We start from the raw sequence: 25,056 nt of genomic DNA on the forward strand, positions 1-25,056 counted from the left end.
CAGCAATGGGGGAGCCTGATGGGCTGCTGTCTGTGGGGTCGCACAGAGTCGGACACGACTGAAGCAACTTAGCAGCAGCAGCAGCAGCATTTTTAATTAAAAATTTTTTCTTGGAGGAAAAAGCCACATCACTAATAACTGAAGATTCTTTGTGTAGTACTTCATAGTTTAAAGAGCTAATGAATTTACAATTTCCAGTAGACTTTTTTGTACTACTTAGAATAATTTGTTTGTCTTTTTTCCTTTTCTTTTTTTAACCCCATTATTTGAGAATCCTTCACATTTCAGATCTTTTCTATAGTCTTTTTGGTATCTTGATTGATGGAGCCCAGATAAAAAGATTTGTCCTTGTTCAATAGAAATTTTCAGAATTTATAATTTGCAGAGTTTGTTATTTGAGATGGGAGAAATATTTTCTTTTTCCCTTACCTAAAGTATATTGGGGGAACACAGAGCTAGATATTGAGAAGAATGGGGGTAAATGGGAACAGAGACAGAGCTGTTGTTTAATTGTTCATTTGTGTCAGACTCTTTGCGACTCCATGGACTGTAGCCTGCCAGGCTTCTCTGTCCATGGAATTTCCCAGGCAAGAATACTGGAGTGGGTTGCCATCCCCTTTACCAGGGGATCTTCCTGACCCAGGGATCAAGCCCACGTTTCCTGCTTTACAGGTGTATTCTTTACCTCTGAGCCACCAGTGAAGCCCCACAGAGGCAGAGAGATGGTGCTTATAGGTTGGGACAGTGTTAGAGGAGATGGTATCTTTCCGGTCTGGAAAGAGATTCATCAGCAGGAAGAGGGGATTTCCAAGAATCAGGGAATCAAGAGAGTGGATAATGAGAGAGGTACTGGATTGAGGAGCTTGGCCAAAGTCATAGAGCTATTAGATAACAAAGACTGCTGTCAAATTTGGATCTCTAAGACTCAGGTTCTTTTTTCTGGGAAACAAATTAAAAAAAAAATAGTTCTAATGAGCCAACTCTGCAACAAATGCAGCAAATGAGGATTCTGTGACAACTGTGAATCCTGGAAAAAAAGTTTCTAGATGTCAATGACTTTTTCTCTTGTTATATTTGGATATTAAAAATGTATATCCTGAAATGACAGCTTCCAGTGTTACTTTGTGTGTTTTTCAGAAACCATCCTCAGCCTTTGATCACTGTTCTTGAGCACAGACCTGATTGCTGGCCAGTCATTTTGCAGCAGCTGACAGCTTTTTTCCAACAATGCCTTGAAAGGTAATATAAAATAAAATAAATTAGGGAGATGGAATAGTATATGCTAATTTTAGAGTTTTTCTTTTAAGCTGCTTTGATTGTAATGTTTTCTCCTGCAGAAATGTCTTAGAGCAGGATATAGTTTTCTGTTTTCTTTTTGAGAGAAAAAAATCCTACCCGTTTTATTGATTGTTGAAATATTGACCATGAGAATAGCTACTGTTAAAGAAGCTAAGCATTGGATAGTTGGGAAGGTTGATTGGAAATATTCAGTAAGCTACTACATAGTACATATGGATGACAGGTCTTCCTGCTGGAAATTGATTAGTGAGTTAATCTCTCCATTAGAAACCAGTGCCAGTTGGGATTAAACAGGATTGCCGACTGGGACCAGATGACCACCATATGTGCCGTTAGTTTAGCTTCACCAAGGCCTTCTGCCTTCTGATGGTCTTCAAAGCTTTCTCCCATTCTGTTACCATGGCATTAGCTCAGGTGGTTATCTCTTGCTGTGACTGTTGCCACCTGTTCTTAACTGGCAGCTCTGCCTTCCATCTCATCCTGCTCAAGGCCATTCTCTAAACCATCCATCAGGGTGATGGGAGAGACGTATCGGGAGAGCAGATCTTTGTATCACTGCCTAGCTTAGGTCACCATCACTGTGATTTTCAAACTGGACTTGCACATGTAGAGGCTAAACACGGAAACACCCTCACACTGCTTCAGCTTTTTTTATTTTAAGTTTTGTTTTTGTTTTTTAATTTGATGTGGACCATTTTTAAAGTCTTTCTTGAATTTGTAACAATACTGCTTCTGTTTTATGTTTTGGGTTTTTGGCCATAATGCATGTGGGATCTTAGCACTCTGACCAGGATTGAACACATATCTCCTGCATTCAAAATGAGGTCTTAACCACTGGACAGCCAGGGAAGTCCCAGCTCTGTTTTTATACACTGTTTTCTTCTTCTTTTTTTTTTTTTTAATAATGTGTTGATATCTCACAGCAGCTTTCTATTGGAAAACAATAGTTTGGTCTCCGGACTAGCTGAAAAATCCCTAGGCTACAGGATGAGATCTGTTATGTCATATACTAGGCTCTGTGTATGATCGGTTTCACCAATTTTATTTTCTCCTTTCTTTATCTCATGATTTATGAATTCCATATTCAGCAATACAGTGACTTGCTTTGGTTCCACACAGCAAGAAGTGCTATTCCCTTGCCTCTTCTTTTGCTTATTAATTTCTACATTACTGTCTTGAATCTCATCACTGCTGCTGCTAAGTCGCTTCAGTCGTGTCTGACTCTGTGTGACCCCATAGATGGCAGCCCGCCAGGCTCCCCGTCCCTGGGATTCTCCAGGCAAGAACACTGGAGTGGATTGCCACTTCCTTCTCCAATGCATGAAAGTGAAAAGTGAAAGTGAAGTCGCTCAGTCGTGTTTGACTCTTAGTGACCCCATGGACTGCAGCCCACCAGGTTCTTCCATCCATGGGATTTTCCAGGCAAGAGTACTGGAGTGGGGTGCCATCCCTCGTCTAACTAGCCCTTTCTTGATTACTTTCTCTATTTTAAATCTCTTTTTAGGTATTGTCTCTCCCAGGAAGTGTTTACTTATCACAAGCTAAATTAATAACTTTAGTTGTGATTTCTGACATCATTATATTTATTACATTGTCTTATAATTATTATCCTCCATTAACTGAAACTTTCTTGAGGGCAGGAACTGTGTCTTAGTATTCTTTATGTTAACAATGCCTAAAAAAAAAAAAAAAACAATGCCTGGGACAGTTTAGGTGCTTACAAATGTTCAAAGTATATATGTATTACACAGGAGGCTCCTAGATTGGTGGGGCCCAGGCAGTGGGTTGTAAAGTGGCTCCTAAAATATAATATCTAACTGCTTACTTAGTACTTCTATACTAGGTCATGATAGGATAGTACCATTGACCATGTAGTCCAATGCTTGAGCTACATTTACCACACTAGCTATATTCATGTGTTCTTGTTCTTGAAGGTCTTAGAATATCCTATAGATACAATTTATTAGAATTCCATTTTGGAGTCTTTAACTTCAATTTTAGATAGAATTTCCAGGTAGGATATACTGTCAGAAGAAGCTTTAAAGAGATACAGAGAAGCTTGGAATCTGCCAGTGAGAAAAATCTGTGTAACAATTGAATAAATATCTTAAAATAAACATTATCATCTTCTCTTCCCTCACCCATGACTGCATTTTCAAAGATAAGGTATTAATATTTACTAAAAAAGTCTTTGTTCATCCATGTCAGAAAGCAAAATTAACAAATTTATAAACAGATGTTTAATGAAATTTTTCTTGTTAAATAGATTGGGATATTTTATAAAAGATGTGCTGTTTATGTGCCAAATCTGTTATTAAGCTTCTTTTTAGGGTAATCCTTACAAATATCTCACTTGTCTCATGCTTCAGTTAGCAAATAATTAAATTACATTTTAGTTGTTTTTATGTCAAAGGAGTATTATTTTGGAATTTGGAAGTAGTTCTAATGATAATGTCCAGATGTTCATAAGGAGAAAAGATTATTTTTTGATTTTGATTTATTTACTGATAAGCTTTTATTGACTTAATCCTTTCATTTGCATTCTGAGGTGTTACAGTATGCTATCTAGAGCTTTTTAGAAGTTCTAAGTAATTTTATATTTCTTTGCAAAGAATTTCAGTTGTCTCATTTCTACTTTTGCACCATGAAACTATTTTTTGCAGGATGAAATTGATAATTTTGGTTGCATTTTCAGCAGACTGTTAGTTTCCTGAGATTTAATTTTAGAGTGAGTTAGATTAGTAGTTTTTACATTTAGAAGATAATGAAGGAAATTGGGTAATTTAGTAAGAATATAAATGGTGATTCACAACTACAGGAAGGAGGCAAAATATTGTGATGATAGCTAGTATTCCTAGACCTTTCTATCTTAGGAATTGTTGGTTAGAATAACTGTTTGGTTTCATTTTTAATAGAATGTAGATGTCCTGAAATAGCAGTGTATCTTCATGCTAGATTTTTGGGGACGTGATTCTCTAGTTAAATTCTGCACTCATTTGTAGAAGGCCTCTGATGTCAAGATTTCATCTCTATAGAACTAAGAATTGGGTAAATTGACAAGGATGTCATGGTGTTTTGGAGAAGGAAATGGCAGCCCACTCCAGGATTCTTGCCTGGAGAATCCCATGGACAGAGGAGTCTGGCGAGCTATATAGTCCATGGGGTTGTAAAGAGTCGGGCATGACTGAGCAACTAACACACATGGACTTTAAGTGTGGCTTTGTCAAGATTAACTAGGCTAACACATAGTTTTTTAGAGAGGGAACTAAGGAGAGCAACACTGAATGATTTGCTCAAGGTCACGTGGCTAGTCAGTTGGCAGAGTTGGCCCCTAAGCCTCAGTCTTTTGACTCTTATTCCAAGTCTTTTCCCACTATTTCTTTCTCCCTCCTTGTTGAACATACATGTGAAAGCCTTGTTTGTAAACATGCACAATGGGTTACATTTTAAAACATTCTTAGTCACTTTGGGATTTCAGGTTATCTGTTTTATTTTCCTTTCCTCCTTAAGACCAGTTGATTTCATACTCCACAGCATTGATAGTTAATCATCAGATAGCACATCAGTTCAGTTCAGTTCAGTTCAGTTGCTCAGTCGTGCCTGACTCTTTGAGACCCCATGGATTGCAGCATGCCAGGCCTCCCTGTCCATCACCAACTTCCAGAGTTTACTCAAACTCATGACCATTGAGTCGGTGATGCCATCCAACCATCTCATCCTCTGTCATGCCCTTCTCCTCACGCCTTCAATCTTTCCCTGCATCAGGGTCTTTTCCAATGAGTTAGCTCTTCACATCAGGTGGCCAAAGTATTGGAGTTTCAGCTTCAACATCACTCCTTCCAATGAACACTCAGGACTGATTTCCTTTAGGATGGACTGGTTGGATCTCCTTGCAGTCCAAGGGACTCTCAAGAGTCTTCTCCAACACCACAATTCAAAAGCATCAATTCTTCGGTGCTCAGCCTTCTTCACAATCCAACTCTCGCATCCATACATGACCACTGGAAAAACCATAGCCTTGACTAGAGAAACCTTTGTTGGCAAAGTAATGTCTCTGCTTTTGAATATGCTGTCTAGGTTGTTCATAACTTTCCTTCTAAGGAGTAAGCATCTTTTAATTTCATGGCTGCAATCACCATCTGCAGTGATTTTGGAGCCCCAAAAAATAAAGTCAGCCACTGTTTCCACTGTTTTCCCATCTATTTGCCATGAAGTGCTGGGGCCGGGCACCATGATCTTCGTTTTCTAAATGTTGAGCTTTAAGCCAAATTTTTCACTCTCCTCTTTCACTTTCATCAAGAGGCTCTTTAGTTCTTCTTCACTTTCTGCCATAAGGGTGGTGACATCTGCATATCTGAGGTTATTGATATTTCTCCTGGCAATCTTGATTCCAGCTTGTGCTTCTTCCAGCCCAGCGTTTCTCATGATGTACTCTGCATATAAGTTAAATAAGCAGGGTGACAATATACATCCTCCTTTTCCTATTTGGAACCAGTCTGTTGTTCCATGTCCAGTTCTAACTGTTGTTTACCACCTGGCTAGTATTTATTCTTTGGGGAGTACATTATTGGAGAGAGATAGGGGAACTATGTATTTTAAGTCTCTTTTCTGTTTCATAGTCTAATCCATATATACATCATCTACTTGCTTGATCTATATGAAACTTTTTTTAGTTTTTAGTTTCCTATAGTAGGTATTGTGATAAAGACAATTATTAATGTTTCATTAATAATTATGAACTCACAAGTCCTTTTGTTTTTTTTTTATAGATTGTGTAAGTATTGATGCTGATGAGGGAAAAAAAAAACTTCCTCCAGATTATGAGCTCTGTCAGAGCATGTGTTTAATTTTGTTTCTAGCACATAGAAGAGTGAAGATATCTGTAGGAGCTTAGTAAATTTTGTGAAGCAAATAAATGAATGAAGACTAGGTTAAATCTTATCAATTTGGTAACTTTTAACTTTTTATTAGTATTAATGGTGTTTTGAAATCACATTGCTGTGGAATGTATAGCATTATAAAATTAATGTCATCAGTCATGATTTAAATACCATTTCCTCCATTAAGTATTGCACCTTATACCTTTCTTTTAGCACCTTTTGCACTTTGTAGTCTCTAGTCCAGTAACAGAGCTGATGGTCCCTGTTAGACTACATGCTTCTTAAGGATAGATAATGCCTGTTTCATCTTTGTATCTTATCTAATAATAACTTATTGATAATAAGTATGAAATATATTAAAATAAAATCATGATATTTAATCAATGCATGCTAATTATAAAACTACTCTATGACAGTGTAAATGAATCAATTAATTTAATGACTGAGCATCTCTGAGGGCCTAGTGTATGCTTATTGGTAATAGAGCATTAAACAGATAACCCATGATTCATGCCCTTATTGACTAATAGTCTAGCAGGGGATGGAGATATAAATAAATAATGACAATAAAGTCATTATGCTGTGCAAGCACACAATGGGGATTTGACCAAGGCTGTGTGTGTCAGGGAAGGCCCTCAGGAAGTCCTTTTAAAGGGGAGAACTGAAAGATGATAGAAATTAGGCAGAGGAAGGATCAGGAAAAGGAGAAAGGGGAGAGTATTACAGATGAATGTAATAGCAGGTGAGAAGAAAACCCAGATGACTTGACTGATGATCAGAACTAAATTTAGTGTAGTTCAGCAGAGAGTGGAGAGGAAGAAGAAATGAAATTAGAAGATAGAGGTCAAATTATGAAGGGTTTGTGAATACTTTATCTTAAGCATAAACTCTGTCAAACTGATTAATGGCATGATCAAATTTTTATCTCTGAAAGGTCATTCTGGCATTTTAGTGACTTTGGACTTGGAGTTATAGGGATGTATTATAATCTAAATAGATATGAAAGATTTGTAACGTCTTCCTCCTTTGAGTGGGAAAAACTTAGGAGGACTTGGCAAATTACTTCACTTCTGTCTGCCTCAGTTTCTGTGTCTGCATAATGGGATAATAATAATTTTATTTCGTAGGGTTGTGGTAAAGATTGATTGAATTTAAAGGCACCAAGTGTAGTAACATGCACACCCTAAGTGCTGACAAGTTGACAAGTAAATATTAACTGTCGGTCATCTTCTTGGATGTCTGTATGAGTTTTGTTTTGTTTTGTATTTTACTTAGGACCTTACCTATTACCTTACCTATTGAGCTTTTCCAAAACTGCATGCTTGTATCATACTCTTGGAAAAATGGATCCTGGTGTCTAAAATTCTCAAAAGGTTCTCAGATGATTCTCATGTTCACTAAAGACTGGTCCTGGAGCTGTAGATGCTATTTTAGTGTGCAAGTAGACCCTCTTAGTCCTGGGCATCAGGCTTATGGGCTCCAGGTATTAAGTCATTCTCCCCAGTGTAGAAACAACTGTTTGGCATGAGTTTAGGTGGGTCATGGTAGAATAGAAGAGTCATGATAAAAAAGGTACACTCAATGGTATCATAGTTCATGACATGTCATGAACTCTAAGTTGATGCTTGACACTTACCTGGTTGGTACTCTGTGTAATTCAGTGACTGGCTTCTACGTTACATGACTTATTTGCAGGTCTGAAGTTTCGTGTATCCAAATTATGGCGCCATTTCTATGGTATCTATATTGTGAACCACCCCAGTTACAAGAATATGCTAAACTCCGATTAACTCTGCTCAAAGTCTTACTTAAACCCCGGGTCCCTTGTGACAAAGAACAACCATCAATATTGGAACAACAGATACTACAACTGTGTTGTGACATGGTTCCATGTTTGCAGGTAAGGCCTTTTCTCCTCTTTCATTAACATGGCAGCTGAATTAATAAGTATTGATTGTACTTAATTAATAAGTACATAAAATAGAACCTGTGTGATATGGCAAACAGCTCTAGAAACACTTTCTGGGTTTTGGAGATAATAATGGAAACAAATCTAGATTTCACTCTGATATATACAATGTTAACTAAATTCACAGAAATGCAAATCAACATAATCCATTTTAGGATTAGTAGGAATGAAAACTTTAAAGAGGACTCCTCAGGGAAAATAATTTTGAACTGAGTTTCCCCTTGTGCTGGACACTGAGAGGGTTATAAGTTAAAAAAAAAAAAAAGTACTTTTTGTGTAAGTTGGAAAAAGACATCTCTCTGGGTACATACAGGCCTGGGGGCTTGACTGTCTGAGTGCTGGCTAGATTCTAGTTTTCAAAAGTTTCCTTATAGCGTATGTGGTGACCTGTATGGATCCTATTCTTAGAAAGACCATAGTCTAGTAAGGGAGCTAAAACAGGTATATATATTCTTATAATTCAAAGTAGATGGACAAAGTTGTATAATAGAGGTAAGGACAGAATGCTTAGGGAGTTAAGAGGAATGATAAATTTAAGCTAATATCTCTGTAACTACAGATTTTTTTTTAATTTCAGTTGCCAGATTGTTGCAATTTGAATATAATATTCATTTATCCCATCTCACCATCTAGTTTGTTGTTTGCCTACAATCTGAGTTCCATGCTGCTTAGCCAATGGGAGGGAATTTGTGAATATTTTTCAAGGTGATCACTTGAGGTCACAGATGACCTGTTTCAAGTTTGTGTTATCAAGGAGTGACTAGAGTGAATCTTTTGTGACTCATAATCAGACTTTGCTGCAATCAAGGCAGAGAAAAGTTAATTAAAGTGAATTCCCCTGTGGCTTTTTCAAAGCTTTTGTTTTGTGTGGCCAATAAAGCAGTGTATGTGCAGAACACATAGCACTAGGATACACTTGTTCTGTAGCATGCTTGTATTACCCTGTTCTGTGCTCTTTGGTAGATGTTCGCCTTCACTGTCATCAACCTATATTAACAAGCCTAAATACTTCTAGAAGTGTGTTTTGTGAAGTATTTTCAGAAATCTGTGCATGCATGCTAAGTCACTTCAATCGTGTCTGACTCTTTGAGACCCCATGGAGCATAGCCCGCCAGGCTGCTCTGTCAATGGGATTCTCTAGGCTAGAATACTGGAATGGGTTGCTTTACCTTCCTCCAGCAGATTTTCCTGACCCAGGGATGGAACCTGTGTCTCTTAGGTTTCCTGAATTGACAGGCAGGTTCTTTACCACTAGTGCCACCTGGGAATCTGTGGCTTGTTAATATATTTAGTCATGGTAGATGAGAAGAAAAATCCAGATCCGTCATTTGGAACTAGTGGGACTAGTGACATAAATACATTTAATTATTAACAAATCAGTTTTATTGGAATGAAGAGCAGAGCTGGGAGGGATCTTGGTGGTGTAATTCATTTTCCCACTAATTATATGTATTTGTTATACTCTTTAAGAGACAACCATCCCATGACTAATTAAATATTTCAGTGATAGGAAGCATGCTATTTTGCAAGGCAACCGTTTTTTATATACTTTTTTTTAGCAAATACTTCTAATTGACCTGCATTTTCCTAAGATTACCCATTAGTCTCTGTTCTTCTCAAAACAAAATGAAATAAGCTTTTTAAACAGCTTATCTGAATTCTATCCTATACATTTCTTCCTTCCTTTGCTTCCTTTTAATCCTTTACTCCCTTCCTCTGTTCTTTCTTTTCATCAATTTCTTTACTTTTCTGCATGAAATGGTTTTGACTTTTAACTGTTCTTTGGGGGAATTTCTATAGTCTGTTGGTGTTGAGAATGTATTATTAGAAAATGTTCTTTTTAGAGCTGAATGTAGTACTGTAGATGTGGTCTGATCCATATGGAGCATTTCAAAACAATCATATAATTAAAAGTTTTTCCGTAGAAATAGCCATCACACTGTTGATCCATAAGTCAGTGAGATGCTGACCAGTGGAACTCCTATTTCTTTTTTTCTCACTTCAGTTCTTTCATATTGTATTTATGGAATTGTGTTTTTACCTGCCTTAAACTTCACTACTCACTTTGGTCCCAGTCATTCTTTTTAATTGTGACTTGTCATCTCACATATTATTCATCACACATGGTCTATTTCAACATAAAGAGAAACCGTTACTTACAAAGTAATCTTGTTAAGAACTTTGGTAATGCTAAAGATTGGAAAGCCTTTAATGTGAAGTTACTGAGACGGTCTTGAAAAATTTTTTTTATTATAGAAAATTTTAAGTATGTAGAAAAAAATGCACTCAAAGAAGTATGTTGTCAAATAAGCACGAGGCTTTACTTTGTTTTAAATCCCTTTCAATTCTTGGTGGCCTTTTGCCTTTGCAAATATACTCCTTTATATGTTTGCAAAGGAGTAAAATAATTTGGCTACTGAACTGTTCACATATTTTCTTAATAACTTAGTATTTTCTGCTGTCTCCTCCCCCTTGATCTTTTAATAGCTTTTTTCTTTTTATTTATTAGAAATTAATTTTTCTGTGTATAACTTACAGTCTTTTGGGGTTACTATGGTGGTAACGGCTGGGTGAAAGGTACAGCTGGCCAACTGTAGGCTTTCCTCTTGATGAATTTAACAGACACAAGGCTCCTGATTGAAGCAGATGGTTCATTGTTTGTAATCTCTGGGAAATGCCAGTGTGTCTGTGAGTAGGACCATATCCTTAGTACTAACTCCAGAATTTTGATCAGAGCAGCTGGGTTTGAATTGAATTGGGATTTTCAAGAGCATTCAAGTCCTTCCTCTCTAATACATTAGCCAGTTGAGAAGACACTCTACTGTTTGAATATGGTCTTTCACTGCATCTGCCATGTTTGGAAATGCTGCTCTCAGTTAAGGTTGTCTGAACAAATTTCTTGCAGATGGAGGGCTTAGCAGTGCATTAGAATAACATACTAACGCTTTTCTTGCAGGTAACTATGTTGGAATTATAGAAAGGCAAGTTCATTTGAAGGATTCAAAGCCAACTTTAATTTATTTACTTCAACATGTGGTACTGTCATGTAATTTGTCTTTTAAAATCTGCACAGAGAGTAGTTAGAAAAATAAATGAGAAGAATTTGTGCCAGCCAGCAGTAACAAAAACAGTAGCAAATTGTGTTTCGGTTAGTGACAATAGGAGAAGGCAGAGTTGTATGGTTTAACTGTCTTTGAGTTACATAAATTTCTTCATTTCTTTTAAGTCTTTATAGGTTTAGAGAAAAAATAATTTATTGGTAAGCTTCTTGTATAAGTTAAATTATCCTTTGGTTTGTGTATTTATTTTAATATCCTATAATGATTGTTTCTCAGATCAAAGATTTGATACAGACAACAGAAGTGATGCTGTTTATTGAAGAAGTATACTTAAACCTTTTGCATTATCCTGTTTTCTGGAAAATTCAGCTTACCCAGCTGACCCTTCAGCTGCTATCTGTCTGTGAAGTCAGCTTAAACATAACTGGGGAATGCTCATCTTTAATTCACCTTTTAGAGCACAGTGTTGAACTTCTAAAGGAGGTAAGGATAGTAAGAAGTTTTAATATCAGTTATCACTTACACTGGTCTTTTAGTAGCAAGGTGAGTATACTCTTTTACTTTATTGCATATCAAAGGCTTTTTTTATCTAATACTATTAGATCATACTTTTGTGACCCCATGGACTGTAGTTTGCTGGGCTCCTCTTTCTATGGAATTTTCCAGGCAAGAAAACTAGAGTGGGTAGCAATTCCCTTCTCCAGGGGATCTTCCCGACCAGGGATTGAACTTGGGTCTCCCACATAGCAGGCAGATTCTTTATCATCTGAGCCACCAGGGAAGCCCAGTAATATAATGCTGCTATTATCATTTATTATAAAAATGAGTCATTACATACTGTTTGGAGCATCAGTTAAGGGTCTACCACAGTGATAGTTTTTCATTTACTCATGTAAGGACACAAATATTCAACACTTACATGCTACACCCTATGTAATGCTCAAAATACTCCAAGCGAGGCTTCAACAGTATGTGAACCAACAACTTCCAGGTGTACAGGTTGGATTCAGAAAATGCAGAGGAACCAGACATCAAAATGCCAACATCTGTTGGATCATAGAAAAAGCAAGAGAATTCCAGAAAGATACCTACTTTTGTTTCACTGACTGACTACGCTAAAGCCTTTGACTGTGTGGATTACAACCACTGTGGAAAATTCTTTAAGAGATGGGAATACCAGACCACCTGACCTGCCTCCTAAGAAACCTGTATGCAGGTCAAGAAGCAGCTGTTAGAACTGGACATGGAACAATGGACTGGCTCTAAATTGGGAAAGGAGTACATCAAGGTTGTATATTGTCACCCTGCTTATTTAACTTATATGGAGAGTACATCATGAGAAATGCTGGGCTGGATGAAGCACAAGTTGAAATCAAGATTGCCGGGAGAAATATCAATAACCTCAGATATGCAGATGACACCACCCTTATGGCAGAAAGCGAAGAAGAACTAAAAAGCCTCTTGATGAAAGTGAAAGAGGAGAGTGAAAAAGCTGGCTTAAAGCTCAACATTCAAAAATGAAGATCATGGCATCCAGTTCCATTACTTCACGGGAAATAGTGGGGGAAGCAATGGAAAGAGTGAGAGACTTTATTTTTTTGGGCTCCAAGGAAATGAAATTAAAAGACGCTTGCTTCTTGGAAGAAAAGCTATGACAAACCTAGACAGCATATTAAAAAGCAGAGATGTTACTTTGCCGACAAAGGTCCATCGAGTCAAAGCTATGGTTTTTCCGCTGGTCGTGTATGGATGTGAGAGTTGGACTATAAAGAAGGCTGAGTGCCAAAGAATTGATGCTTTTTGTGATGTTGGAGAAAACTCTTGAGAGTCCCTTCGACTGCAGGGAGATAAAACCAGTCAATCCTAGAGGAAATCAATCCTGAATATTTATTGGAAGGACTGATGCTGAAGCTCCAATAATTTGGCCATGTGGTGCGAAGAGCTGACTCATTGGAAAAGACCCTGATGCACAGAAAGATTGAGGGAGGAAGAGAAGGGTACTACAGAGGACGAGATGGTTGGATGGCATCACTGACTCATTGGATATAAATTTGAGCAAACTCCGGAGATAGTGAAGGACAGGGAAGACTGGCATGCTACAGTTCATAAGGTAACAAAAATTCAGACACAACTGAATGACTGAAAAACAATGGAAGAATTCATTTGACCCTTGAACAACATGGGAATTAGGGGTGCCAACTCTCTGAGAGGTGGAAAATACACGTATAATTTACAGTCGGCTCTCCAATTCTGCATCTGTTGATTCAATTGTTGTTCTGATTGTGTAGTTCCTGATGTTCAAGCTGGTTTTAGAAAAGGCAGAGGAACCAGAGATCAAATTGCCAACATCTGCTGGATCATGGAAAAAGCAAGAGAGTTCCAGAAAAACATCTATTTCTGCTTTATTGACTATGCCAAAGCCTTTGACTGTGTGGATCACAAGAAACTGTGGAAAATTCTGAAAGAGATGGGAATACCAGACCACCTGAGCTGCCTCCCGAGAAATCTGTATGCAGGTCAGGAAGCAACAGTTAGAACTGGACATGGAACAACAGACTGGTTCCAAATAGGAAAAAGAGTACTTCAAGGCTGTATATTGTCACCCTGCTTATTTAACTTATATGCAGAGTACATCATGAGAAACGCTGGACTGGAAGAAACACAAGCTGGAATCAAGATTGCCGGGAGAAATATCAATAACCTCAGATATGCAGATGACACCACCCTTATGGCAGAAAGTGAAGAGGAACTAAAGAGCCTCTTGATGAAAGTGAAAGTGGAGAGTGAAAAAGCTGGCTTAAAGCTCAACATTCAGAAAATGAAGATCATGGCATCAGGTCCCATCACTTCATGGGAAATAGATAGGGAAACAGTAGAAACAGTGTCAGACTTTATTTTTTGGGGCTCCAAAATCACTGCAGATGGTGACTGCAGCCATGAAATTAGAAGGCGCTTACTCCTTGGAAGGAAAGTTATGACCAACCTAGATAGCATATTCAAAAGCAGAGACATTACTTTGCCAGCAAAGGTCCATCTAGTCAAGGCTATGGTTTTTCCAGTGGTCATGTATGGATGTGAGAGTTGGACTGTGAAGAAGGCTGAGTGCTGAAGAATTGATGCTTTTGAGCTGTGGTGTTGGAGAAGACTCTTGAGAGTCCCTTGGACTGCAAGGAGATTCAACCAGTCCATTCTGAAGGAGATCAGCCCTGGGATTTCTTTGGAAGGAATGATGCTAAAGCTGAAACTCCAATTCTTTGGCCACGTCACGTGAAGAGTTGACTCATTGGAAAAGACTTTGATGCTGGGAGGGATTGGGGGCAAGAGGAGAAGGGGACGACAGAGGATGAGATGGCTGGATGGCATCAGTGACTTGATGGACGTGAGTCTGAGTGAACTCCGGGAGTTGGTGATGGACAGGGAGGCCTGGCGTGCTGCGATTCACGGGGTGGCCAAGAGTCGGACACAACTGAGCGACTGAACTGAACTGATACATTATTACCATATCCCAAGTGGCACAGTGTAAAGAATCCACCTGCCAATGCAGGAGATATAAGAGGCATGGGTTTGGTCCCTGGGTTGGGAAGATCTCCTGGAGTAAGAAATGGCACCCCACTCCAGTATTCTTGCCTGGAAAATGCCATGGGCAGAGGAGCTAGGTGGGCTACAGCCTATGGGGTTGCAAAGAGTTGGACACAACTGAGCACTTACTTAGATGTTACAAATTATGTAGTTAATATAATAAAATAATCATACTTTTTCAGATTTTTATATCAATTTTATATAGTTATACCTATTAGATAATAGCTATAATAGATAATATATTTATATATATTATACTAATAAAATACATATAAAATATGAATAAATAGTATTTGTAGCTAAATAATATGTAGAAAATACTATATAGATAATATTATATAGTTAAATTACTTGGAATTGCCTATCTTAACCATATATGTAATGTACTTAACAGGTAAACCCATAATGTTCCTTGTTTGTGTAGATTCATGTGAATAGGAGACAGTTTTTTATGGCAAGTACTTTGCTATGGCAGTTAGGTGAAAAAGACAAGATCTGTGAAGTTTATATTCCAATCAAATTGTTCAGACTAGAGTGCATCAAAATCACTAGGCAGATTTTATTTAAACTGCAAATGCCTAGGTCCTACCCCTAGAGATATTGAATTAGCTGGGCTGGTTGGGTCCAAACATCTACCTTTTAAACTAGCACCCTTAAATAATTTGATTATTATTATATATATATTTTTGCATAGAAGGTAAACAACCTTGTAAGCATAAAAAATCCAGAAATAGAGCTTTTCTGGCAACCCTAGAAGTTTCCTAAGGTTAGTCCTAATTAGCGCAGTCCTAATCACAACCTCCTCCTTGCCCTGACTATCCTGACTTCTACAGTGATATCTTCTTTACATTTGTTTATAGTTTTATCAACTCCATGTGTATCTGTACATTGTTTACACGTTTTAAAAAAGAAGGAAAACCTGGCTTATGTGAGCTATAGAGTTTTGTAAATCTTGAAACCTGCTGATTGCAATCTCTTGGTGCACTTTGACATGTCTCCCTGTTCATAGGTTGTTAGCTATAGAGGCCTGATCAGATTCAGATTTTTGTTTTATTTTTTTGTTTCCAAGACTACAAGGCATGGTGTGTTCTTTCATCAAGAAGCACATAATATGTGTTGCTCTTATTTTTATGATGTTGGTATTTGTTGATGCTGGTGCCTAGTTCCATTAATTCATTAGGAATTAAAGAAATGATGTTCTAATTCTGTTCTTCTTCATTTGTTAGCTGGACTACTTCTCTTAAAAGAAGTAGTTGGTTCCACTTAGTATTTGGTTGTCCAGTAGTAGAGTTTATACAGAAAAGTTAGAATACATGCTTGACTCTTTCCCTTTACTTACTAATTTCTGAAAGTATTCTGAACTTATAGATTTAAACATATTTGATGCATTTCAACTTCTTATGGATAATATCCTTATTAAAATTCACATTGTCTCGAGTGAATTTTTGAGTCAAATTTTGAGTCAAATATTGAGTCATATTTTTGAGTCAATTTTTGAGTCAAATATTGAGTCAAATATTTTTGACTCGAGTCGGATTTTAAAAATATTTTTGATTTTAATGTAGAATGACAGAATACTTTCATTGAGAATGATGAAATGGTGTCTGTGGGAGAAGATCTTATTTATGCTGTGTCTTCCATCTGCCCAATATTTTAAAAATTCTAGAAGGAATTAAAAATATGTAGAACTGTTAAAATACTTATGTTATGAAATTTCCTGTCCCCCAGGAAATTTAGCTAAATGTTCAATTCAAATATTACATTAACTTGTCTTTTCCTCTTTACTCCTTTTCTGTTCTTATATTGGATTTATTTCATTGCACACTGAAAATGGATGTATTTCTTAGGCTACATTAGTTTCAATGTATTTGGTCTTAGCTGAACTATTTTTAGCCTATTTGAATGATCATAACCTAAGATGTTTCCCATTTCAAGCAAAATATATATTCTTTTCTCTCTCTTTTTTTTTTTTGGCTATACCACACGACTTGTGTGACCTTAGTTCCCTGACCAGTGATTGAACCCATGCCCCCTGCATTGGAAGCACAGAGCCCTAAGCATATGTACTCTTAACAGAAAATATTGTTTGTGGGGAGACTAGGTAGCTTTCAAAGTGAAGAGTGCTAAACCTCCCAGCTTTGGTAAGGCTGGAAACCTATGTTCCCTAACACATTACCATCAGATGACTCAGTCCCCCCTACCTTTCTTCACTGTGTGAAGAACTGAGGTTTAAGTTAAACTGAGGTTTAAGTTCTCAGATTCCTAGGAAGAATGGTCTGATTGGCCCAGCTTGGGTCAGTCAACTCTGAGTGGAGGGCAGGGAAGGTTGCAGAGCTGTGACACTGGGGAATTGTGTGAGCTGGGCTGTTGTCTTTGTTATGTCTGCTGCAGATACTTACCTCTGCTGTGGCCTTTCTCCTTCCTTGTTTTTCACTAAACAAACAAAACAACAATAAGAAAAAAAAATCCAACAACAATGTAAAAACTTTTTCATGCTCTCTTGTTCACAGTAGCATCCCCGAGCCCAGCATATGTACTTCCTGCCTGGAACACGGCTGATGCTCACTGCTATGTTTCATTTGATTGAGGCGAAAGGACTCCAGGTGTTTATTGTCATCAAGGCTCCAGTGATATCTGTGGTCCAATATAAAGGTTTCTTTACTTCTGTTTTCCAGTTAGGCTCTTGAATTAGCCTTGGTTCCTCAAAAAGTAGACCCTGAATATCCCTAAAGGCAAAAACAAAACCTGGGTTTCCACAAAGGCAAAAGCTTATCATCAGGAGTCCATCTGTGGCTGTGATCTCAGGAAGCAAGTGGGAGAGAGACAGGAAGAGTGAAATACTAAAGGTAGGAGAGGCAGTACGAGTATTATCAAGTTGGCCACTACTGTAAGGAGCCAGTTGCTCATCTCATGGAATATGCTAAGAAGTGTTATGGAAGATGTTTCAGAACCTGCCAGAAGGATCCAGAATAAAGACGGAAGTGTTTATCCCTGGACTTCTCTTAACAACTTGTCAAGGCGTGGCCTATGGGACTTTAACTTCCCTGTACTTCTGGATCTCTCAGTGGCCTGGGGCAGGCAGTATGAGTCACTATAGCGATAGCTGTAGTATTTGAAGGTGTTCATGAGATGTCCAGCACAGGCTTTTATTGAAAGACCTCATTAAATGGTACCATTCTCAGGTGTTCATTAAAGCAGTGGAAGTGAAGTGTTAGTAACTCAGTCGTGTCTGACTCTTTGGGACCCCAAGGACCCACCAAGCTCCTCTGTCCGTGGGATTCTCCAGGCAAGAATACTGGAATGGGTAGCCATTCCTTCTTCAGGGGATCTTTCCAACTCAGAGACAGAACCTGGGTCCCCTACATTGCAGACAGATTCTTTTACCATTTGAGTCACCAGGGAAGCCCTCTAATCACACAAAAAATTTGTGACCTCTCAGAATCATGAACAATTTAAAGTCATCTAGTCTCATCCTCTGCCATTACTTTTCCTTATTTTAGGTGTCTTGATCTCCAGCTCTTTCTCTTCCACCCTTTGTTCTCAACAGGCCAGTCTCATGAGAAGCTACTTGGTGGCCTTTCCAATGATAGCCTGTGTGTTAAAGTCTTTCTTTCATTGGCAGGAGGATTCTTTTTACCACTGAGCCACCAGAGAAGCTGAAGATGTAGATATACATTTAGTAATTTGTACCAGAGTTGATGGCATCTCCAGGAATATAACTCTAGTTGTGTCAGACTAAGTTGATTTCTCTCTAGTGTTTCTTTAACACACAGTTCTATCTCACATTTCGTTTTTTAATTTTTTGCCTACACTCATGATTCATGGGAAATTTTCTGCTTGTAGAATTGTAGAATTCTGAAGAATTTGTTACAGAATTGTAGCTGCTGCTAAGTTACTTCAGTCGTGTCCGACTCTGTGCGACCCCATAGATGGCAGCCCACTAGGCTCCCCCATCCCTGGGATTCTCCAGGCAAGAGTAGTGGAGTGGGTTACCATTGCCTTCTCCGACAGAATTGTAGACACTTCTGTAAATTTCAGAATGAAGTGATTTTAGCAGAGGGTGTTGGACCTTCTTTAGTTCCATAAAACATTATTGTTTTCTTTATTTAGAAACTTCAAATGACATCTTATGCCACTTGTATCTTCCTTATTAGAATTTAATGTACATGTGCTTTTTATCTTTTTTTTAATTTCATTTATATACTTGGTGAAATTAATGACCTTAAGTTTCTATGGTTATTGCTTTACTATATTTACATATACTTAGTAAGTTACTGTAATTTAAAAATAATCTCAGCTTCTCTGGTACTAATGTTTCTTTTATTATAATAACATGATTTATCAAAATTTGTTAAGTGTAATTTATTATGTAAGTTGTATAGATGAGCGATGTCTGTATTACCTAAGTAGACAATTCAGCTACTTTCCAGAAATGAAATATTCTTAAGTATTTCAGGTATTTTTTATTGGTTTGCAAAGATTGACTGTTTTGAAGACTGCAGGTTTTCCCTCTGAATTAATATGGTTTATAACTTATTGCTCTTTGGCCAGATATGATAACATTTTGAATTTACTTGTGACTGCTGTGGCATTCAACAACTCTTCCTTAAATAGAACAGGCTTACTGTGAGTAATTTTGTACAATAGGTTTATAATATTTCATGTTAAATATACTTTTCCTAGATACAAATTATAAATCAATGGGTCTTGGAAACTTCTTCAGCTCTTTGCTTTTCTTCTTTTCCTTTAGGATTTTCCTGTTGAACCGGTCATAATTGGAATAGCTTTACTACTTCTACAGACTCCAGCAAGTCAACAGAAGCCAATCTTAAGTCTAGGTAAATAAAAATATGCTCACAAGAGTAACGTAAGCTAACATGAGTATTGGCAGGTGTCACTTGATCTACATATTGTACTGTGCTGTAAAGTCCTATATGTTGTGAATGTCCATTCTGGAATTTTTCCGTTTAGTCATTATCAAATAGAGCTTTCTTTTTCTTATCAAGGTGTTTTGTGCAAGATTCCATATACCATAATTTACGAAATATCTCAGCTGTTCGTTAGGACATTATGTTCTAAATTATATAGCAGTGACATTGGTAAATATTTTGAAGGGTGTGTCAGCTCATTCAGTTGTACAGCAAACAGAATCAATAGCATAAAACCCTTGAAGCAGAATAAGTATTTAGCATTTGAATTTACTTTTAAAACTCTATACACCTTTACTATTCAAAACTGGTGCCACATTGAACAAGGCTTAATTTATGATTATTTTGTTAACCTACCTAGTACAAATGAAGATAACATTCTTTTGACTGTCCAGTATTGACTTAAAAAAAAGTAAGGAATGGGGCTAAAGGGAGGCAAAAAATGTTCTGTTTAAGAGTAATGTGGGACAATGAGGTACCATCTCATGCCAGTCAGAACAGCTGCTATGAAAAAGTCTACAAACAATAAATGCTGGAGAGGGTGTGGAGAAAAGGGAACCCTCTTACACCGTTGGTGGGAATGCAAACTAGTGCAGCCACTATGAAGAACAATGTGGAGATTCATTAAAAACCTGGAAATAGAACTGCCTTATGACCCAGTAATCCCACTGCTAGGCATACATGCCGGGGAAACCAGAGTTGAAAGAGACCCCAGTGTTCATCGCAGCACTGTTTACAATAGCTAGGACATGGAAGCAACTTAGATGTCCATTGGCAGACGAATGGATAAGAAAGTTGTGGTACATATACACAATGGAATATTACTCAGGTATTAAAAAGAACACATTTGAATCAGTTCTAATGAGGTGGATGAAATTGAAGCCTATTGTACAGAGTGAAGTAAGTCAGTAAGAAAAACACCAATTCAGTATATTAATGCCTATATGTGGAATTTAGAAAGATGGTAACAATGACCCTATATGCAAGAGCAAAAAAGAGATAGATGTAAAGAACAGGCTTTTGGACTCTGTGGGAGAAGGTGAGGGTGGGATGATTTGAGAGAAAACCATTGAAACATGTATATTACCATATGTGAAATAGATCAACAGTCCAAGTTTGATGCATGAAACAGGGCACTCAAAGCCGGTGCACTGGGACAACCCTGAGGGATGGGATGGGGAGGGATGTGGGAGGGGGGTTCGGGATGGGGGACACTTGTACACCCATGACTGATTCATGTCAGTGTATGGTGAAAACCACTACATTATTGTAAAGTAATTAGACTCCAATTAAAATAAATAAATAAATTACAGAAAGAATAACGTGGGAAAGAATCAAGTTTGCAGATCAACAAACAAGTCATACCTTTAAATTGTGGCTTTTACATTAGTATTGCCTCGCTTTACTTGGTCCAGTATAATACATGCAGTAATGTAGGATGTTGTCTAATTTGTGATGTGTATGTTATGATGCCATGATTCGTTGATTCATTCCCACTTTCATTTTTAAAACATGATTGAGGTAAATACTGATTGTGTAACTCCTTCTGGGCATTTTAATCCATGATTTTGAGGATGAATTACTCTTTCATTTACAGTGTCTTAGAAATAGCTTTAGCGTATGGAAGGGACCCTTGATCTTTTAAGGGCTTTGATTCCTACCCTGCTTTTGCTTATTGGCCCTCTTCTCTTTGTACCTTCCTCCCTAGTCTCTTACTAAACTGTTTTTGCCTCCTCCCCTTAAAGAGTATACATGGCATCCTCCTATAGGTATAATTTTCCAATCCTGTTACTTATGACAATCATAGTTTTATTATTTTTAAAAAGCAGCTTTATTGAGGCAAATTTATTTACCATAGAGCTCACTTTTTAAATGTACAATAGCATTTAAAAGTAAATTTATGGGACTTCCCTGGTTGTACATTGGAAAAGAAGGGGACACGGGTTTGATCCCTGGTCTGGGAAGATTCCACATGCCATGCAGAAACTAAGCCTTGCACCACAAGTAATGACCCCATGCGCTACAACTGCTGAAGCCTGCAAGCTCTAGGGGCCACAGCTAATGAGCCTGTGTGCTGCGACCATTGAAGCTCTCATGACTGGAGCCTGTGCTCCACAACAGGAGAAGCCACGTCAGTGAGAAGCCCATGCACTGCGACTGGACAGTAGCCCTCACTCGCTGCAACCAGAGACAAGCCCACACAGCAACAAAGACCCAGCGCAGCCAAAAATAAATAAATTTTTCAAAAGTAAATTTACAGAGTTGTGCCGCCAGCTCCACAGTCCAGTTTTAGAACATTTTGCATCAATCCCTCTCCCCCAAATTTCTTGCACCTATTTATAGTTAATCCTCATTCCTACCCTCGGTCCCAGAAAAACACTAAAGTGCATTCTGTCTCTAAATTTGTCTCTTCTGGATATTTCGTATACATGGTTTTTGTTTTTGGACCAGAAAAAATTTTTTGATGCCCTACAGAATCTGCATTCCTAATTCTGAGGCTCCAGTCCTTCAATTATAGCTCATGTATGATAGGATAATACAGGATCAAACACTCCAGTACTTTTGTTGGAGAAGAGCCAAGTTTTCCTTTTGTAAACCAGTGTCTCTGATTTGAAGTTACCTTTGATAGAGTGAATAAACCATACTGAAAACTATTGAGCTAGTATATAATGTTGAAATGTAAATAAAAATCTATTGTTTCGTATATTGGGAAAGAATGCTCAAAGCAATAGGATAGCGGGGAGAATATTGATTATTTCAAGTTTTAAAAATACACAGCACTAATACAATGTTGGGGCTTCTCTGGTGGCTCAGTGGTAAAGAATCTACCTGCAATACAGGAGACACAAAAGATGCAGATTCAATCCCCTGGGTTGGGAATATCCCCTGGAGGAGGGCATGGCAACCCATTCCAGTGTTCTTTTTATTTTATTTTTTTTCATTCCAGTGTTCTTGCATGGAGAATCCCTTGGACAGAGCAGCCTGGCAGGCTACAGTCCATGTGATTGCAGAGAGTCAGACATGACTGAAGTGACTGAGCGTGTATAATACAATGTTATGCTTCTTAATTACTAACACTGGCCATGATTGTAAATAGCAATTTGTAAAAATGCCTGCAAGAGCCATAGTACAGAATATAGAAATATTTGTATTACATGAATTTCATATTTTGTTAAAGATATTCAGTTCAGTTCAGACTCTCAGTCGTGTCCGACTTTTTGCGACCCCAAAAATTGCAGCACGCCAGGCCTCCCTGTCCATCACCAACTCCCAGAGTTCACTCAGACTCACGTCCATCGAGTCAGTGATGCCATCCAGCCATCTCATCCTCTGTCGTCCCCTTCTCCTCTTGCCCCCAATCCCTCCCAGCATCAGAGTCTTTTCCAATGAGTCAACTCTTTGCATGAGGTGGCCAAAGTACTGGAGTTTCAGCTTTAGCATCATTCCTTCCAAAGAAATCCCAGATCTCCTTCAGAATGGACTGGTTGGATCTCTCTGCAGTCCAAGGGACTCTCAAGAGTCTTCTCCAACACCACAGCTCAAAAGCATCAATTCTTCGGCGCTCAGCTTTCTTCATAGTCTAACTCTCACATCCATACATGACCACTGGAAAAACCATAGCCTTGACTAGACAGATCTTTGTTGGCAAAGTAATGTCTCTGCTTTTGAATATGCTATGTAGGTTGGTCATAACTTTCCTTCCAAGGAGTAAGCATCTTTTAATTTAATGGCTGCAATCACCATCTGCAGTGATTTTGGAGCCCAAAAAAGTAGAGTCTGCCACTGTTTCCACTGTTCCCCCATCTATTTCCCATGAAGTGATGGGACCAGATGCCATGATCTTCATTTTCTGAATGTTGAGCTTTAAGCCAACCTTTTCACTCTCCTCTTTCACTTTCGTCAAGAGGCTTTTTAGTTCCTCTTCACTTTCTGCCATAAGGGTGGTGTCATCTGCATATCTGAGGTCATTAATATTTCTCCCAGCAATCTTGATTTCAGCTTGTGCTTCTTCCAGCCCAGCATTTCTCATGATGTACTCTGCATATAAGTTAAATAAGCAGGGTGACAATATACAGCCTTGATGTACTCCTTTTCCTATTTGGAACCAGTCTGTTGTTCCATGTCCAGTTCTAACTGTTACTTCCTGACCTGCATACAGGTTTCTTAGGAGGCAGGTCAGGTGGTCTGGTATTCCCATCTCTTTCAGAATTTTCCACAGCTTATTGTGATCCATAGTCAATAAAGCAGAGTCAATAAAGCAGAAATAGATGTTTTTCTGGAACTCTCTTCTTTTTTCCATGATCCAGTGGATGTTGGCAATTTGATCTCTGGTTCCTCTGCCTTTTCTAAAACCAGCTTGAACATCTGGAAGTGCACGGTTCACGTATTGCTGAAGCCTGGCTTGGAGAATTTTGAGCATTACTTTACTAGCATGTGAGATGAGTGCAATTGTGCGGTAGTTTGAGCATTCTTTGGCATTGCCTTTCCTTGGGATTGGAATGAAAACTGATCTTTTCCAGTCCTGTGGCCACTGCTGAGTTTTCCAATTTTGATGGCATATTGAGTGCAGCACTTTCACAGCATCGTCTTTCAGGATTTGGAATAGCTCAACTGGAATTGCATCACCTCCACTAGCTTTGTTCATAGTGATGCTTTCTTAGGCCCACTTGACTTCACATTCCAGGATGTCTGGCTCTAGGTGAGTGATCACACCATCATGATTATCTTGGTTGTGAAGATCTTTTTTGTACAGTTCTTCTGTGTATTCTTGCCACCTCTTCTTAATATCTTCTGCTTCTGTTAGGTCCATACCTTTTCTGTCCTTTATCAAGCCCATCTTTGCATGAAATGTACCCTTGGTATCTCTAATTTTCTTGAAGGGATGTCTAGTCTTTCCTATTCTATTGTTTTCCTGTATTTCTTTGTATTGATCACTGAAGAAGGTTTTCTTATCTCTTCTTGTTATTCTTTGGAACTCTGCATTCAGATGCTTATATCTTTCCTTTTCTCCTTTGCTTTTCACTTCTCTTCTTTTCAAAGCTATTTGTAAGGCCTCCCCAGACAGCCATTTTGCTTTTTTGCATTTCTTTTCCATGAGGATGGTCTTGATCCCTGTCTCCTGTACAATGTCACAAACCTCAGTCCATAGTTCATCAGGCACTCTATCTATCAGATCTAGGCCCTTAAATCTATTTCTCACTTCCACTGTGTAATCATAAGGGATTTGATTTAGGTCATACCTGAATGGTCTAGTGGTTTTCCCTACTTTCTTCAATTTAAGTCTGAATTTGGCAATAAGGAGTTCATGGTCTGAGCCACAGTCAGCTCCTGGTCTTGTTTTT

At 38.1% G+C, this 25,056-nt stretch overlaps 1 protein-coding gene across 3 annotated transcripts in view; it reads left to right on the plus strand.

Moving 5' to 3' along the window:
• FOCAD (focadhesin) overlaps window positions 1-25,056 on the plus strand; it is a 295,859-nt gene that overhangs the window by 66,499 nt on the left and 204,304 nt on the right. For all 3 annotated transcript variants that reach the window (XM_010857081.1, XM_010857080.1, XM_010857079.1), the window contains 4 exons: window positions 1,138-1,239; window positions 7,875-8,079; window positions 11,484-11,690; window positions 19,537-19,624. In XM_010857081.1, the coding sequence (XP_010855383.1) occupies window positions 1,138-1,239; window positions 7,875-8,079; window positions 11,484-11,690; window positions 19,537-19,624 (602 nt within the window). The remainder of the gene's footprint in view (window positions 1-1,137; window positions 1,240-7,874; window positions 8,080-11,483; window positions 11,691-19,536; window positions 19,625-25,056) is intronic.

Source organism: Bison bison, unplaced genomic scaffold (genome assembly GCF_000754665.1).
Source record: "Bison bison bison isolate TAMUID 2011002044 unplaced genomic scaffold, Bison_UMD1.0 scf7180017864376, whole genome shotgun sequence".
Classification (NCBI taxonomy): Eukaryota; Metazoa; Chordata; class Mammalia; order Artiodactyla; family Bovidae; genus Bison; species Bison bison.